At 35.5% G+C, this 17,838-nt stretch overlaps 1 protein-coding gene across 2 annotated transcripts in view; it reads left to right on the top strand.

Annotated features, from left to right (window-relative positions):
• LOC111043244 (LIM domain kinase 1) overlaps positions 1-17,838 on the top strand; it is a 65,044-nt gene that overhangs the window by 11,706 nt on the left and 35,500 nt on the right. Inside the window, exon 6 of one of the 2 annotated variants that reach the window (XM_022328147.2) lies at positions 3,477-3,569. The exons of the other annotated variant lie outside the window; for it this stretch is intronic. Coding sequence (XP_022183839.2) covers positions 3,477-3,569 — 93 coding nt within the window. The remainder of the gene's footprint in view (positions 1-3,476; positions 3,570-17,838) is intronic. 2 annotated transcript variants of the gene reach the window in all.

Here is a 17,838-nt window from a genome sequence, read left to right as displayed (position 1 = left end):
AAGTTACTTATAGAATTGAGAAAGGTGTCATTTTGTTAAAAAACACTTCAAGTTTGAGATGTGGGTGTTATTTTGGTTGGATGTGACAGCCGTTGGTAATGCGACATACATCCCACCGATAATCGATTTCTTGCCACACTCGTACCAGAATATCAGGTGTAACTTGTGCAACCGCAGCGATCCGATTTCGGTGGTCATTAAGATTGTCTGGTAGAGACGGAACATAAACCTTCATCCTTAATGAGACCCCACAGGATGAAATCCATCGATGTTAAATCCGGTGAGCGAGGTAGCCATGCAATTGGCCCTGCATGGTAAATCCAGCGAAGTTGACAGCGCATGTCTAGAAAATCCTGAACTTTTCCGTGGAAATGAGCTAGTGCACCGTTATGCTGAAAGTAAAAGGGCGCTTGTTCATCTTGTTCAGCATGACGGTGTACCACCTCATTTCCACTGATAAGTTTGGAATTTTCTAGACATTCGCTTTCAACTTCGCTGGATTGACCGTGTAGCATGGCCACCTCGCTCACCGGATTTAACATCAATGGATTCCTTCCTGTGGGGTTTCATTAAGGATAAGGTTTATGTTCCGCCTCTACCAGACAATCTTAATAACCTCCGAAATCTGATCACGTTTAGATCGCTGCAGTTGCACAAGATATGCTGGTACGAGTGTGGCAAGAAATCGATTATCGTTGGAATGTATGTCGAATCACCAACGGCTGTCACATCGAACCAAAATAATACCCACACCTTAAATTTGAAGTGTCAACAAAATGACATCTTTCTTAACTATGTAAGTGATTTCAATAAATATTTATGTGCTTCCAAAGTTGTAAAATCCTTTTATAATGACTCTGTAGTTCTAGGTGGGTTCCTAATCACCGGGAAGTGATTTTGAAGCGCATAGTGATGGCTAATAAGCGGTCACCCGTCCAACTGTACTATTTAGCATTCGTCATCATTTATTTCCGGTGTGAAATCTTGGAAATCATGCTAATCATGGGCTAACCATTATCCATCTTTTTGGACGCCTTTCGGAAATCTTGATAATGTTTTTTTTTTGTAAACTGAAGAAGAATATTAGGATGGTAGGTCTTCTTGCAATGTGTTTGCTTGTTTTTAAAGCTTCCCAGAGACTCTAATTAGAGTAGAGGAATTGTCAAAATTTATAACACATACAGTAAAGTAAATCACGGGTCCTCAAGGGTTATGCGTGGGTAAAATGAGTGACTATGATGAGTAATTGATGGTCTCATAATTTTAGGTGGCTTCCAAAGCACTAGGAACTCATTTGGCAGGTCATATCCGTAAGTGGAGGTGTGCTAGGGTATCTTTGAGCACGGCGCTTATCCAATCTGTGCGATTAGAAACTGGTTTGCTGAAAGGTCCAATTTCTAAACGATGTCTCTGGCCGTGCGGCTTAATGGCTGTAGTCTGTTAGGGACAAGCCACATGGAGCGTTTTTGCACTTGCGGCAGGGCAGGATTAGCTGATTATCAGCTGATTCCCGAAAGCCTACCCAATCAGCTGATAATCAGTCAATCGGAGAACTTCCTGCCCTACCGACTCGCATCTTGACAAATTTCCAATTTTCCAATTCACTAGAAATTTACAAAATAACACTTATCAACTAATAACTTATACATTGGTGTGGCTGGAAAAAGAAGCCTTGAGCTCCAGCCACGAGTTCGAAAATATTCTTTAAATTATTGGTACATTTGCCGTGATAATATTCTAAAATACAAACTAAAAGATAGTAAACCAAAAATATGTATAAATAAACACACAAAATCAATTCTTGAATCAAAAATCAACAAGCCCAATAATAGAAATAGGTAATATAGAAATTATAATGACAATAAAAAAAAAAAATTTTCCTTTAGGTAATCAAAAAAACCAAGTTTAAACTGAGCGTGTTAAAAACAAGTCATAATTATAATAATTTAGTTTTCGATTTTAAAAAAGTAATTCTCTTTTACCCAGGATCTTATTTTATTTAATTTATTATTTGTAATTTTATCCCTAATGAAATCGTCTGGTATCCTATTTATTAGCTTATAATCAGCAATATACATGTTTTTCCCAGGTAAGTACTGGAGGCTAAAGCGGTAAGGCATTAGTTTTAGTCTCAATCGACGAATTCTGTTATTCTGTATGTTGTTTAATGGTTTCTTCATTATTGAAACTAATGGCATATGATCAGTATGTATAGTCAATTCATCGTCCCTAATCCTGCCCTGCCGCCAGTGCAGAAACGCTTCATGTGGCTTGGCCCTTACTGTATATTATTGTAGTCTATATATGTCGACTATAGCCTACAGTTATATTATATTGTAATACACTAAAGCCATTAAGCAGCGTGCTAAGAGTCGTCGCTTAGGAATTGGACCTTTAGTTGACAAACTCTCCCAATATTTGTAAGAGAAACGAACGAGCTTTCCTCTGAAGCCTGGTTTTCATTAGTAGAGTTAGTGGTAGAGTTCCATGGGCAAGTACTAACTATCTTGTGAACTCTCCCAATGAAAACGTTCATGGTAGAGTACTAGTGTTTATTAGAGTAGAGTGGGATAGTACTCTACCACTTTCCTTCCCCCACCACCGCTTCTCACTCTACTCTACCACTACTATGCTAATGAAAACAGTCTTGAGCTAGTAGAGTAGAGTCGTGCCGTAGGCTATCAAGTTTAAGAAGTATTGTTATTCATTAAAAAGTATTAAGTTATCAGAATTTATTAAGAAGTGTTAGGACCGGTTTCCGAGCTCGGGATTTAGCTAAGTCCTAGACTTTAAACAGCTGGAGTCAGAAAATTGGCTTTCCAAAACGGGGTGTAGTCGCAGCTTTTATAACAGTAGTCGTAGTTTTTATTTTTTCATTTCTATAAATTGGAAACGTCTTTCCTTGACGGAATTAGACATTCCTAAATAATTCAAAATAGCTGAAACTTTACACTATTTTCTCTTTATTTTATTTTGTGTTCTATTTTCTAGTTTTTCGAAATTCAATTCAAACGTGACTATGACAATGACTGCGACTACGCCTCGTGTTGGAAAACCAATTTTCTGACTCCAGCTGTTTAAAGTCTAGGACTTAGCTAAATCCCGAGCTCGGAAACCGGCCCTAAATGTATTAAAAATAAAAAGTATTGGCATTTTGAGGTTAGTTCTGTTCACTAGACAACACACTTTACCTACTATTCTCAATTGTAGTGAAATAGTTACTCGACCAAGTAATTAGAGTAGAGTTAACTCGGTAGAGTTAGTATGCCAGTTACTCGACCAAGTAATTAGAGTAGAGTTAGCTCGATAGAGTTAGTATGCCACGACCACTAACTCTACTAGTGAAAACCACGCTTTACTGTGGAACCGATTTTTATCGAATTTGCGGTTTCAAAAATATCATGAAGAAAATAACTTGTTCCAAAAGGAGCGAACTTGCTTTTGTCCATTATTTTCATCTCCATAATAATTTTCAGATTCATGGCGAACATTTTGACCAAAGTGATGAAACTGGCAGTCACTGTGCTAGAAGCTGCTTTCAGTTTTTGCTGTCTTCTATCACGTTATAGGTACAATCCATGACAACGAGCTCTTGCTTCATGCATATGCATAGCTGCACGCTTCCTTGCATATTTTGTTGGGCTCTCGCCAGCATGTCAAGTAAATGTGTCTGGAGATCAAATCTGTGAAAAATGCTATCCTAAACTTCTGTGTTGTAGTGGAGGTGATATTTTGGTAGATATTAAGAAACATTGAAAAAATTATCAAATTTAAGAAATTCACTCTTGAAGAGTTGAAACTAGCTGTGTTGCAATAATGAGTACTTGATGATTTTTTCATTGTGTTTTAATAGTCAGTAGCCTAAAAAGAAGAGTGAATTTGATTTGGTAGATATTCATATCAAATTAAATGACTTGAAGCTGTCTCAACCACTTATTTATTGAGAAATTGAGAAACTAGTAACGGTTGTTACACCATTACCAATCTTTAGCAAACTGAAAGCTTAAACAGTGTGCAGTAGAATTTATAGTGAGGGAGAAGCCCTACGATTGGCTAATAGATGTTGACCAACGAAGGCTGAGCTCTACTGTTTTTGGACGAGACAAGACGTCCACGTATTCCAAATATGATCGAGAGTCACTTTTTGTGTAGTTGAGAAGTTGATATTGTGGTAATTATTCATATTGAATAACAAGGCCAATAAATTGTCAAAAACCCCAGATTTATTGATAGTTAGAAATACCGGTTTCGGTTGACCGAAAAGTACGGTTTTCAAGCCCTTGACTCGCCCACTAGTATAAATTCTGCTGCGCTTGTATTTAGTTTAGGTTTATCAGAGATTGTCAATGGTGTAACAACCGAAACCGGTCTTTCCAACTATCAATAAATCTGGGGTTTTTTGACAATTTCTTGGTATTTTTATTTATTTAATGATCGAGAATTGTTGAACATCAACCAATCTTAGAGAATCTTAGTAATTAACAAATCAAATGAATAATAAAATTCATTGGTTTTGGTAGTTACAGTACTAAGCTTTATCATCTACACTTTATATTCTGCTGCTCCTAGTTCAAGCTTCCAGACTGATAATGGAATAGCAAACGAAACTAGTTCCCACATCTTTCAATAAATACGAGGGCAGTTTGAAAAGTTTCTGACCGAACCTTGAAGATAAAAACTGTTGTTGATAAGTTTTGGTGTATACTTTAACAGTAAGGCTAGTTACACACTCATCTATTTTTTACGTCCTTATAAATCCTATTAATATAAGCAGATGATGTTTCTGAATACATTGAAGGACAATTGTCCATTTAGCATGTATAAAGCCCCGCACAGACACATGTACCGCATTTTGCTCGTACGGTATTTTGCCGTCCTTATAAATTCTATTAGATTAAACAGATGATTTCAAACAAATTATGTTTGTCAAGTTCCGTTTAATCTTATAGAATTTATTAGGACGGCAAAAAATCGTACGTCCAAAAATCTATGTGTCTGTAACTGGTTTAACCATAGAGAAACAATAGCATAAGTAGATATCCCATGGTATAGGGCGTTTATGTCGCAACTTTTACTGTTATCCCAAGCCAATTACTGTTGGTTTTTACTGTTTTGTTGGGGTGAGAGTGTTTAAACGGCACAATATGAGAGACTACCAGTGTCACACAGCTTCACGGGAAAGAATTACATGAACTATCGGCTTGAGATAACAGTAAAAGTTGCGACATAAACGCCCTATACCATGGTATATCTACTTATGCTATTGTTTCTCTATGGTTTAACTCACTAAAATTTGAGGCTGTGGTGTACTATATGGGCTTCTGTCAATTAGGTTACTTTGGTTTGGTTAAGTGTTGTAATGCTAGCTAGGTTTGGAATCTGAACTGTTCAAAACAAAAGCTGGATTCCCACATTATAAGTATCAGTGAATGAACAGTTAATATTACATCAATAAACCTGTATCAGCTACCGTCTATAGAAGGCATTGACAAGGAAGAGAATCGGCAACATTGTTCTTCTACCTTTCTCTACCGCCATTATCACGTGGACCTTACTATAGTGTCCCGGCTGGTGTCTCTAATGTAACGCAATTAAGCTGGATTTCCATATATCAGTGTACGGTACAGTGAAAATATAATTCCTATAAGTTCTAAAGGGACTATTCAAACTCGCTCGGCCGGGCTGAGTGTGAATAGTCCAATTAGAACTGATTGGAATTATATTTTCACTGTGCCGGTAACTTTCACTGATACTGATAATGTGGGAATCCAGCTCAAACTGCACTAACATAGAGTGCATTAAATGGGTTTATCAGAAATGACGTAAACCAGCTGATCTTTTGATTTTCTTACCAGTTGATTTGTTTCATAAGTTTATAATTCAAATTCAGTGAGATAAGCCCATATACTGCGCCCCCATAACCTACGTACAGACTTGAGCGTCACGAACTCGTGCATTTCACTTTTCATCAGCTGATTATATATGTATGTCTACAGAAACAGTAGAATTTAGCGGTAGAACAGTAAGACCATTAGAACAGTACCGTTTAAAGGGTAGCGGTAGAACAGTAAGGCTCAACTCACACTTACGCGACTCAGGTGGAGAAGAGACTCGACTCTAGTCGAGGGCATGTGTTTTCAAATGATTAAAGTCGCGGAGACTAGAATCGACTGGTCTGAGTGTCACCATTTGAAAACACATGCTCTCGACTAGAGTCGAGTCTCTTCACCTGAGTCGCGTAAGTGTGAGTTGAGCCTAAAGGTACAGATATAATAAGCGTAGCATTAGCTGATAAAAAGTGAAATGCGCATGTTCTGCCACTCAAGTCTGTACGCATCTTTAGAGTGCAGTGAATGTTCTTTTCACAAAAATGATTTAGTGAACTTTCTGCAAATTTCATCCACTTTAATGCTGTGCAAAGGCTAAAAATAAACTTTCTACTGGTGATATTTTTCAAAGTTTTTCGATTTGTATATCATCAAGCTATCAAAATGAAAAAGTTCTCTCAGGAGAACATTTTTTTCTGATCATTACTTTTTGAAATATGAGCGCCTAAAGTTAAAATTTTTGGGACAGAGCATTTAAAATTCGGTAAGAGATAAATCCATGAGATTTAGGAGATGGATTCTTCATGGTATTGTTGATTTAGTAAAACAAAAATTTTCTGAAAATATAGATTTTTAAGATAGTTATTCAATTTACTAAAAATAACCAAAAATAAATTTTAGTTGAGTAATTTTTGATTATTTTTGGTAAATTGAATAACTTTTTCAAAAATTGATATTTCCAGTAAATTTTTGTTTTACTAGATCATCAATGTCATGAAAAATCCATCCTCTAAATCTCATGGATTTATATCTTACCGAATTTGAAATGTTCTGTCCCAAAAATTCAAATTTCAGGCGCTCATATCTCAAAAAGTAATGATCGGAAGAAAAATGTTTTCCTGAGAAAACTTTTTCATTTTGATAGCTTGATGATATACCAATCGAAAAACTATCAAAAATATCACGAGTAAAAAGTTTATTTTTAGCCTTTGCACAGCCTTAAATTCGTAGTCAGTAGTCAGAGTGAAGTTTAAAGGTTTGAATGTTGAACAGTTCAGATTCCAAACCTAGTTTTACAAAACCTAACCATACCAAATCAACTTAGTTGATAGAAGCCCGTATATTGCACCATAGCCTGATATATAGGTGAATAACTATTAAAATATATACCAAATCTTGTTTACAAGATTTTTCATCGACATGGTTTGGTCGGAAACTTTTCAAACCGCCCTCAGAAGTTGATGTAATAATTTCAAGTCTTCTTATTCACTAACAAATTCTGTATCATCTATATTGGAGGAATCTATCCTAAATAATTGCAACTGCAATTAGTCGCAAAGCCCTTCTTTTGCTCTGACTCTGAAATATTTGCATGAATCTATGGTTTTTACTCAGGTCCTTCTCATCCCTGAGGCTACTTTCCTAAATATATTCCTTCATGTGCGAACTGTCTTATCTCGTGCAGCAAGCCTTAGTCTTCTCTGTCTAATCTGTAAATTTCAATATTCGACTTTCTATTCTCCTTCTATTCGGCGCATGTCATTTAGCTATTTTGTTCAAATTTTGGAGGTTGTACAGATTGTCTTATTATTTTTTGTAACTACTAGGGTATTTTTTTCAAACTCCGATCACATATTATAAAACATAGACAAGACATAATATTGTCTCTTTTCTGTATAAGGCTACTTGTAATATAAATATTAGGCTGTTCGATTGCTGACGGGCAGTGACTACGTGGCTCATTGCAGACCACTCTTCAAGAGGTTAAAAATGCTTACTGTTGTAAATCAGTACATTGTTGAATGTGTGGTACGTATCAGAGACAGAGTGCTGATACTCGTGATGAAATTCATGGCTATGGAACCCGTCAGACTCACCTCATCAACATGCCAAGATGCCGTTTAGCAAGGACTCAGAGGTGTTATCCTTTCATTGCCTTCAAAATGTTTAATAAGCTGTCAGAGTGGGTCAAGGATAGTGGAAGTGATAGAGCAGTTTTGAAATATTTCTTGGTGGAGCATCCATTCTATAGCCTGAGTGAATTTCTTGATAGTGGGATGACATTTTGAAACTTTTCTGTGTCATCTATATATATAAAAGCGAAATGGCACTCACTCACTCACTGACTGACTGACTGACTCACTCACTCGCAGAACTAAAAATCTACCGGACCAAAAACGTTCAAATTTGGTAGGTATGTTCAGTTGGCTCTTTAGAGGCGCACTAAGAAATCATTTGGCAATATTTTAACTCTAAGGGTGGTTTTTAACGTTTTAAAGTTCGTCTTTTAGCATGTATGTTCTTCTTACTTCTTATTCTCTTAATGTCCATACCATATGTTAATATAAAACTATAATCTAGAGAGAATACCTCTTCGAAACAGTTGTTAACTGGTAACTGAATTAATAATTTTGTCAGGTTGGCATTAAGTTGAGTTGACTTTGATAGGTTGGCACCAAGTTGAAGATTGAAATGCATTTATCGCGGAAAAATTGATTGTGCACTGCTACTTTAATCAGAGCTATTCCTGGGAATATTATATTACTAGCCGTCAGACTCGCTTCGCTAGCCATATCCGTTTAGTCTGGACCCCCGACTGGATCGTCCTAACATATGATAAAAATGCTCAAATGAAAAATGCAGGCGAGCGAAGCGAGCCTGCTGATCTCATTCTTGGACGATTCAGTCGGGGGTCCAGGGGGCGGAGCCCCCAAACCCTGACACAGTCTATCCAGCAGCGCTGGTCAATGACTTAGAATAAAACTAATAGAAATAAAAATTAAAACCTCAGTACCCTTTTTATAATTAAAATAATTTAAAAACAGATTTTTATTTATATTTACAAGACATAATAATAATGATTGAGAATTGATAACACTTTCTCTAAAATCTGAAAGAGAAAGGCGGTAGGGTGGCGATGTAGACAGAACTGAACAGCGTGTCCTCCCCATAAACACTCTGTGATCAGTGCGGCCAGATAATCTATTTTTGTCGAGTTATAGACCCAGAAACATGGACGCCTCAATTGAGTCTTCCGCTAAGTGCTAGTCGTGTAGCGTTATTAGTCTTTTGCAAGCAAAATAGAATATTTCATACATATTTTTGGACGAAAATTGAACTTGAACGTTTTACAGTAGAAACATAACCTTTTTTGTGGACATTTATTAATTTATCAAAATTTAGGAATGGAATAGTTTTGGGCCAAGCCTGTTGTTCCTTCCTAATCACATTCCTATGATTTGTAATATTGTATCCACGAATAAATAAATAAATAAATATTTCAGCTGACATCTATTTAAGAATGAAACAAATTTACTCCATCTTAATAAATCAGAAAACATAATAATATATAAATTTATTTCCTTTAAAAAAATACAATCAAGCAATTAAAGTAAAGTAATAAAAAAGTACAAAATTCTACAATACAATGAGTCTATAAAAAAAAATGGAATTTAATTCTATTGGAAATTAACCTACTCAACTATGGGAAACCCATGTGAGGTCCACGTTATAATGGCAGTAGATAAAGATAGAAAAACAGCGTTGTCGTTTGTCTGCCTTGATTAATTATATTCACACATTGTTAAAAACGGATTTGGCAACGTTGTGGAGCTAGAAAACGATAGTGGTATATGTTTTGTCGAATGATAGACAAGGATAGCAACACGAAAGTCAATAAAATACTGCCATTATAACATGGACCTCACTATAGAGTAGGTGTTAGTAGTAGTAATAGATTCTGGGTGGGGGTGCAAACTGCAAATAAGTTGGGTAAGTGAGCTCACATATTGTTTGAGATTATGTTTTCTATATGATGTCTTCCAGTTGAAATAATCCACTTCTTAACGGCGGTTTTGAATCTTTTTGGGTCTCCTATTGACTTGATTTGTGCAGGAAGCAGATTGTGGAGTTTTGGTGCCAGGTGGTTGAAGTGTCGTTGATATATTGCCTTCCTAGCCACGTTCGTAATAAGAAAGTTTCTGTTTGTTGTGTTATGACTGTGGTTCCTATGTTGAAAGCTTTGCGGGTTTTTGTGTAGTCTGCAAATTATTTCGAAGGAGTAGAGCTGTCTTATGTCCATCACACCAAACTCATTGTAGAGCTGGTCTGACGGATAACGAGGTGGCCTCTGCTTGATGATCTTCATTATTAGTTTTTGCACTTTTAAGAAGGGATCAAGGTGCACGTAATTTGTTTCCCCATCCTACAATCCCATAGGTAAGCAGAGACTGAACTAAGGAATAGTAGACCATCTTTATGCACTTCTCATCAATCAATGTTCTCAGCATTTTAAACTTGAAAATGGCCTTTTCCTACAGTTACCTTGAAAAGTGGCCATTGCTGCACTGATTACAGAACGCAAAGAATCACTTTTCCGCTCTAGTGCAGGAATAGTTATTTGTGCAACTAGTGCGCAAAGTGACAGTTTGCTGCACCGAAAGAAACGTTTACGCCCGAGCCGTAGGCGAGGGCGGAATGGTTTCTTGAGTGCAGCAAACGACTTTGCGCACGTATTTCACTTTAAATTTTTCCTACAGTTACCATTGAATATGAAAAGTGGGTAATTATGGGTAAAATTCCCTGAAATCCATCAAATGTTTTTCTGTGTAATTTTATTATTAATAAAAACCTTAAAATTGAATAATAATAATTGAATTATAATGATTAGTAATGCAATTGAAAATTTATCTGACTGCATGAAGGGGGTTTATGTTATTTAAGCATTGAAATGACTATAATCAAGGCACATAATGGCAAGGCAACGCTGTTCTCCACTGCCATTATAACGTGGGCCTCACTATGAGTGCAGTTACCAACTTAATTTTGATTTTGCTGCACTGAGGCTCCATTAACCTACTAGCTATTTTGCGTTGTCATGCTGCAAATCTGGAGTACGCAAAGTGCTCTCTTTGTGCACTAGTGCGGAAAAGTGATTCTTTGCGGCCTGCAATCAGTGCAGAAATGGTCACTTTTCAAGGTATCTGTAGGAAAAATTTTTTTCTGCACCCCAGATTTGCAACATGGCAACGCAAAATAGTTAGTAGGTTATATGGAGCACCAGTGCAGCAAAATCAAAATTAAGTTGGTAACTGTGATTGTGGTGCACGTTATAGGAATATTGAGGCGGTGGACAACAGTGGATGACAGCCGCCCCGCCATTCAAACACTACTACAATATTATTCAATTTTAAATAAATCAAGGTTTTTATTAATAATAAAATTACACAGAAAAACATTTGATGCATTTCAGGGAATTTTACCCATAATTACCCACTTTTCATATTCAATGGTAACTGTAGGAAAAATTAAATGTGAAATACGTGCGCAAAGTTCCTCTGCTGCACTCAACAAACCATTCCGCCCTCGCCTACGGCTCGGGCGTAAACGTTTCTTTCGGTGCAGCAAACTGTCACTTTGCGCTCTAGTTGCACAAATAACTATTTCTCAGCTTTATAATGAGTGATGATGTGCGAGAATGGTTCCGGAAATTTAAAGATGTCAGTTGAAATAACTTCCGGAAACTGTGTGATCCATATCAATGCCCGTCCTTACATTGCTGGTGTAACTAAATGGCTTCTTCAGAAAAATGAAATGAGATATTTCGATCACCAGCCATTCAAAACTAAAACCTGACTTGGTCACTATAGTGAGGTCCACCTTATAATGACAGTATTTGATAATCTTTGATGTTGCCATCCTTGTCTATCATTCGACAAAGCAGGTAGTACTATCCTTTTCTAGCTCCGCAACGATGCCAAATCTGTTTTTGACAGTGTAGAAATATAATTAATTAAGGCAGAGAATCGGCAACGCTGTTCTTCTATCTTTATCCACTGCCATTATAACGTGGACCTTACTATAGTAATATATACCTTTTCCTCAAACTCAAGACATGACTTAGAGGACTGCACTTCCAAACTAAAGTTTATGAACTAGAGTTCATAACTTAAGTTTATGAACTAGAGTTCATAAATAACGGCATAGCTCACTCCAACTGATTTAGCGGGAACATTTTATAAGCAGGATTTTGGTAGGCTGGTCCACTGGTATGATGAATGCCTCAGTCATCACGACGGCGATAATGTTGAATCAATTATGCTTAATTGTTTGTAGGACAAAGTTTTAGTGATAAAATTATAATTTCATATACATTAGTCTTGTAAGTAAGGCGAATCAGAAGTTGAAAAAAATAACCTCGCAATTTTTGATAGGTACTAGGACTCAGTATTTTACTTCAAGTAAAGTAATTTACTAAAGTAAATTCTTTAACGTACTTATTCTCCACTTGTTTTGCCAAGTCCACACTCTCGCCAAGTTGCATGCTAAGCTGACAAGCTTTGACCTTAGACCATTTATAGAATAGACACGCTGGGAAGCCTAGCCTCTGAAGCCAACATCTAACTGCCAAATCCGCCCACCTTGACGTCACAACCAAGCTAACAACAATGTAAGTTAAACACCACAAACACCTACACAACAAACTTTTGTGACGTCAAGGTGGGCGGATTTGGCAGTTAGATGTTGGCTTCATCGACTTTCAGTATGAATATACAATGGTCCGTGTCTAATCTATAGCTGGTCTAAGGCTTTGACCAAGTTGCTCTTGACATCCACATTGCAATTTGACGAGTGCCTGACAAGAGTGTGGATGGGATATATTTGTGGATGCTCGGCCGACCACTCGCCTTCTATTGGCTGGCCTTCGCTCGACAGAAATCGGAGGGAAATCAAGTGAAGGCGAGCGCTGGCATAGACGCCATCCACACTCTTGCGCTGGTCGTCATTTGTACGCACTTGGCGAGAGTGTGGAAGCGGCATTATGAAAATCAATCAATATGGGGTTAGCTTCTTGATTGTCTGATGATATGTGAATATCCAGTTTTCTTCTTGTTGAATCAATAAACGGATTGCAGACTCTGATAGCTCAATCGGTTAGAGCACTAAATCAACCTTTGCTAAGTTGTAGCTGGAAGATTGATTGTTTTTTATTAGAGTCTCCTGTCAAGTCTCATCTTTAGGAGGGTTGTAGGTTCAAATCCCAGAAGCCCACGGCTGTTTGGTCTATAGTCTCATAATCCAAAACCACCCCATACACAAGTAAAAAGCTGATATGGGCATCATCCAGAAAAAAAAGGAAAACAATTTTTGTTGAATCACTTTTTCAAATTGTTTTGAATGAATTAAGAATGAAAATTACCCGTTAGAAGAGAATGTAATGTAGATTATCAAGTAAAGATTGAAAGAGCTGGGATCTGGTTATGTTGGACTCTGATGAGGTTCATTTAAATAAGTTGTTAAAATTGAAGAGGATGATTATTACAACGAGTTTTAGGAGATTATTTTATAGTCTGAAGGGCTATTTTGACAATTGTAATGGAGTCAAAGATAAATTGACTACATATGAAAATTTCAAGAAGCATCGTTAGTGTCATGCATTTTTCAATATGTATGTACATCTGTCTATCTATCTATGGCCCGGTTGCACAAAAGCCGGTTAAATTTTAACCATGATTAATTCTACGAGAACCAATCAGAGAAGGCGTTTTTGAAAAGACGGCTTCTCTGATTGGTTCTCGTCGAATTAATCACGGTTAAACTTTAAGGTTTTTGTGCAACCGGCACTATGAGGTGTAAATTCATAGACCTTACAGGCTACATAATACAATCACTAAATTGTAATTAGATTGGTCTACTCATTTGCGGTTCTCTTTCTATGTTCATTTTCCATTATGATACATTTGTTCCGATAAAACATTGTTTCAAGATCGCTCGTTTTCGCTCATATCATAACTTTCGTGCCTAATGCATCACATTCCTCTTTCTCTATTCAATTTTCTCTGTTTATCTGTCTTGTATCTTAAGGTGAAATAGAATCGATCATAGTGTAAATGTCTCGTATCTGTCTGAACTGTTATCATGACCATTAGAGGTATGAGAGTATCTTTTAATTATCATTAGTGCTAATTCTTATCACAGTTGATGATAATGGAAGCATGGTTCTACATCATTGAAGGAAGCAAATCATAAACCAGATCCATTACAGGAATTGTATTAATTATTGAAGATGCGGACAGGAAATGGGTTATAATGGTTCTCTTCCATTCATTAGTATCTCAGTAACGAAAGTGAGCAACCATTAAAGAGCATGTTCACACATAGAGAGCTTTCAGGGTGAGCATTGTCAACCCAGCATATTAGTTGTATATTTCATCTGACAAAATTATTTTTCATTTATACAAAAAGTCCCATCTAACTTTAAAACAAAAGCTTAAAGTTTTTTCAATGTTAAAAACTCTTATGAAGTGAAAATGCATTTACTATAGTGGCGATCGTTTCGACCTGGTCTGAGTCGACATCAGACTAGAAATTTACTCTATAGGTTATGCATTATTAAGACCTTCATTCCTTAAGGCTGTGCAAAGGCTAAAAATAAACTTTCTACTCGTGATACTTTTCAAAGTTTTTCGATTTGTATATAATCAAGCTATCAAAATGAAATAGTTTTCTCATAAAATCATTTTTCTTCCGATTGTTACTTTTTAAATATGAGCGCCTAAAGATTAAATTTTTGGGACAGAACATTTCAAATTCGTTAAGATTTAAATCCATGAGATTTAGAGGATAGATTCTTCATGGTATTGTTGATCTAGTAAAACAAAAAATTTCTTAAAATATCAATTTTAAAATAACTATTCAATTTACTAAAAAGAACCAAAAATAACTTTTAGTTGAGTTATTTTTGCTAAATTGAATAATTTTTTCAAAAATTGATATTTTCAGAAAATTTTTGTTTTACTAGATCAACAATAACATGTAGAATCTATCCTCTAAATCTCATGGATTTATCTCTTACCGACTTTGAAATGTTCTGTCCCAAAAATTCAAACTTTAGGCGCTCATATCTCGAAAAGTAATGATCGGAAAAAATGTTTTCCTGAGAAAACTATTTTATTTTGATAGCTTGATGATATACAAATCGAAAACTTTTGAAAAATATCACGAGTAGAAAGTTTATTTTTAGCCTTTGCACAGCCTTAAGACCTTCATCCCTTAACATACATAACCTTGACAGAATAGTTCCCACAGTCTGGTGACCCACACTAGGTCGAAACTATCGTCACTTCTACTGATAGTAAGTGCATTTTCACTTTTTACAAGTATTTTTAAAATTCAAGTTTTAATCCAATTTAATAAAAGTATGGATGAGCAACACAGTAAAAGTTTTTGCTTATATATATATGATATTATAATTTACTTTTTTACCTGATATAACTTTATCAAAACAGCATATTCAGATATAGCCCAGTCAACAAAGTGTTATAGAGGGGAAAGTTTGGAAGACAATTTTTGACCCCGCAAAGCTGTTATTTTAACAATTTACACTTTTAAGAGCGTATATCTCGAAAACTGTTTGGAATATCACAGAATTTCACTGAACAAAAAGTGTAGAGAATTTATCAAGCTTCATTTTTGAATAGTTAGTTATGTCGGTTGAACGCATTGTTCTCAAGATATGAGCCTGTAATCAAAACATTGAGAAATGCAACTTTTAAAGTCCCCATCCCTACCCCTTGTGCTAAAGGGATGAGCTTTAGCACAAGGGGTAGGGATGGGGGCTTTTGATATTTTCACCCCCTAACTGGTCCCAACAAAGCTGCAAAGTCAAAAACTGTGTTCAAAACATTCTCTCCAAATTCCTTTGTAAATATTGGTCTATTTTTGCATAACTGAAGATCTCACACTCAACACTGAAGCTGCTGCAACAGTCGTGGGGATGTGCGTAAACTTGTGAAATCATACATCAAATTGAAGAGAATTCGATGCTCTATAAGCTCATAAATAACATGGATTTTTTCCATCGATTTTTAAAAAGTTATAATAGCTAAAAATTGAAGGAAAATGTGTTTTTTCAAAAATGACACATCTTTTAGAGCGGATATCACGAAAAGTAAAAGAGATATAGAAAAATTTGTAAGATCAATATTGTAGGAAATTATGTGAGCTTTAATTTCTTATAGAATAGTAATGTCTGTGAAATGCATAGTTTTCGAGTTATATGCGAGAAACCAAAATATGGTACCTTTGAACCACCCCCACCCCCTTAGCACAGTGCGTAGGGGAGGGGACTTTTGATATGTTTACCTCCTCACTACCTTAAACAGAACTGCGGGGTCAAAAATAATTGTCTTCCAAACTTTTCCCTCTTTACCCTTTTTTGAGCATTCATTGCCTGGACTAATAATCAATATTTTGAAAACTAAACTATAGTAAATGTTCAGTAAAACTTCTTTAGTAAAAAATAAAAAAAAAAACATTTTTTTAAAATTAAAACTTCACCCTAACTGATGACTATATCCGTTGGTATAGATTCATACCACTTGGTATTTAGTGTAGTGATTTAAATTCTTCGAATCTGATAAAATCTGTGATAAGATAAGAAACTTACTTGACCCAATTTGAGAAATTTGACGGATAGGCGGAATAGAGTTGGTATTATTGAGGGTAAGTCGGCAATAAGTTTTATTCTCGCTTATGTTGGTAGCAGTGTCGTCCCGCATGCGTACTTGGATAGTGTGCAGTGTGTTGGTTACCGCTCTCCATTCAAGAAGCGCAACGTTCAGTGATCTGTTTTTCTTTCAAAACAAATTTAAACCGTTTCTTTCAAAACAAATCTATTATCGGTTGAAATTAATCAGTCTCTGTAAATCATTATATAGTAAATTTACAAGTTAATCAACTATTTATTCGCCACAACATAGTTTAAAATTGAATGATTCGAAAATAATGTAAATTCACTCTGAAATTTCCATATTTTGACAATTTTTGGTACCGGCCTCAAAAATATTATCATTGAACGTTGTTTTCCTTTGAATCTACCATGGATAACTCTCCAATGGATGTGTACTCTCCTGTGACGTGAGTGGACGCTGTTTTTGTTTGTTTTTACATTCTTGCTTAATTTTGATTGTATGGGAGGAGATTCTCTGGTATTTCTCCATAATTGAAAGAATAAGACGTTTATGTTGTCAATACCACTATAATTAGTGGTATTATATTATTATTATTATTATTATTATTATTATTATTATTATCTTAATATGTATATATTTTAAAACTATATTTTAATATGTGAATATATAGGAATTTAATTTGATGGTTCCTATTTTGAAATTGATTAAATGGAACTAAATGAATGATGAATTAATTTGAATGTTGAATGACAAAATTGAATTCTGGATAAATATTGAAAATAAAATGTTACAAGTGATAAACAAACTATACCAGTTGGAAACATCACAGGTGGCAATCATATGATTCGCCACAAATATTTCCTATTGTACTTATAATAATGAGAAATATTTCTTCTATGTTTAGTCTTGAAGCATCTAAATTTGAAAATCTACTTTGTGAGAATACTTGAGGACTGAAAATTTTGTGAATTGAAGAACTACAAGACTTAACCTATTTCGGACTATGTGTTATCTAAATTTGGGAGAGGAATAGCACAAGGTTACATTATTTTTCCTCTCCCTATCATTTTAATAATGTACTTATTGTATAACTGAATAAAGAATTGTATTTAAATTTATCTAATTTTGCGATGAAAATGTAGTGGTATATTGACAACATCAACGTCTTATACTTTCAAGGTTCTTGCTTGATGTGGTATGTTCCATGTAAAAAATTGCTTTGGGATGAAATAATGAATTTTTATAAACTTGCTCTGTGAGAATATTAGCTGGCTCGACAGCGCAAAGCACTGTTTGCTTTGCTTGAATTATGCGCTGTT

Source organism: Nilaparvata lugens, chromosome X (genome assembly GCF_014356525.2).
Source record: "Nilaparvata lugens isolate BPH chromosome X, ASM1435652v1, whole genome shotgun sequence".
NCBI lineage: Eukaryota > Metazoa > Arthropoda > Insecta > Hemiptera > Delphacidae > Nilaparvata > Nilaparvata lugens.
Note: the sequence above shows the minus strand (reverse complement) of the source record. Positions and strands in the feature narration are given on the sequence as shown.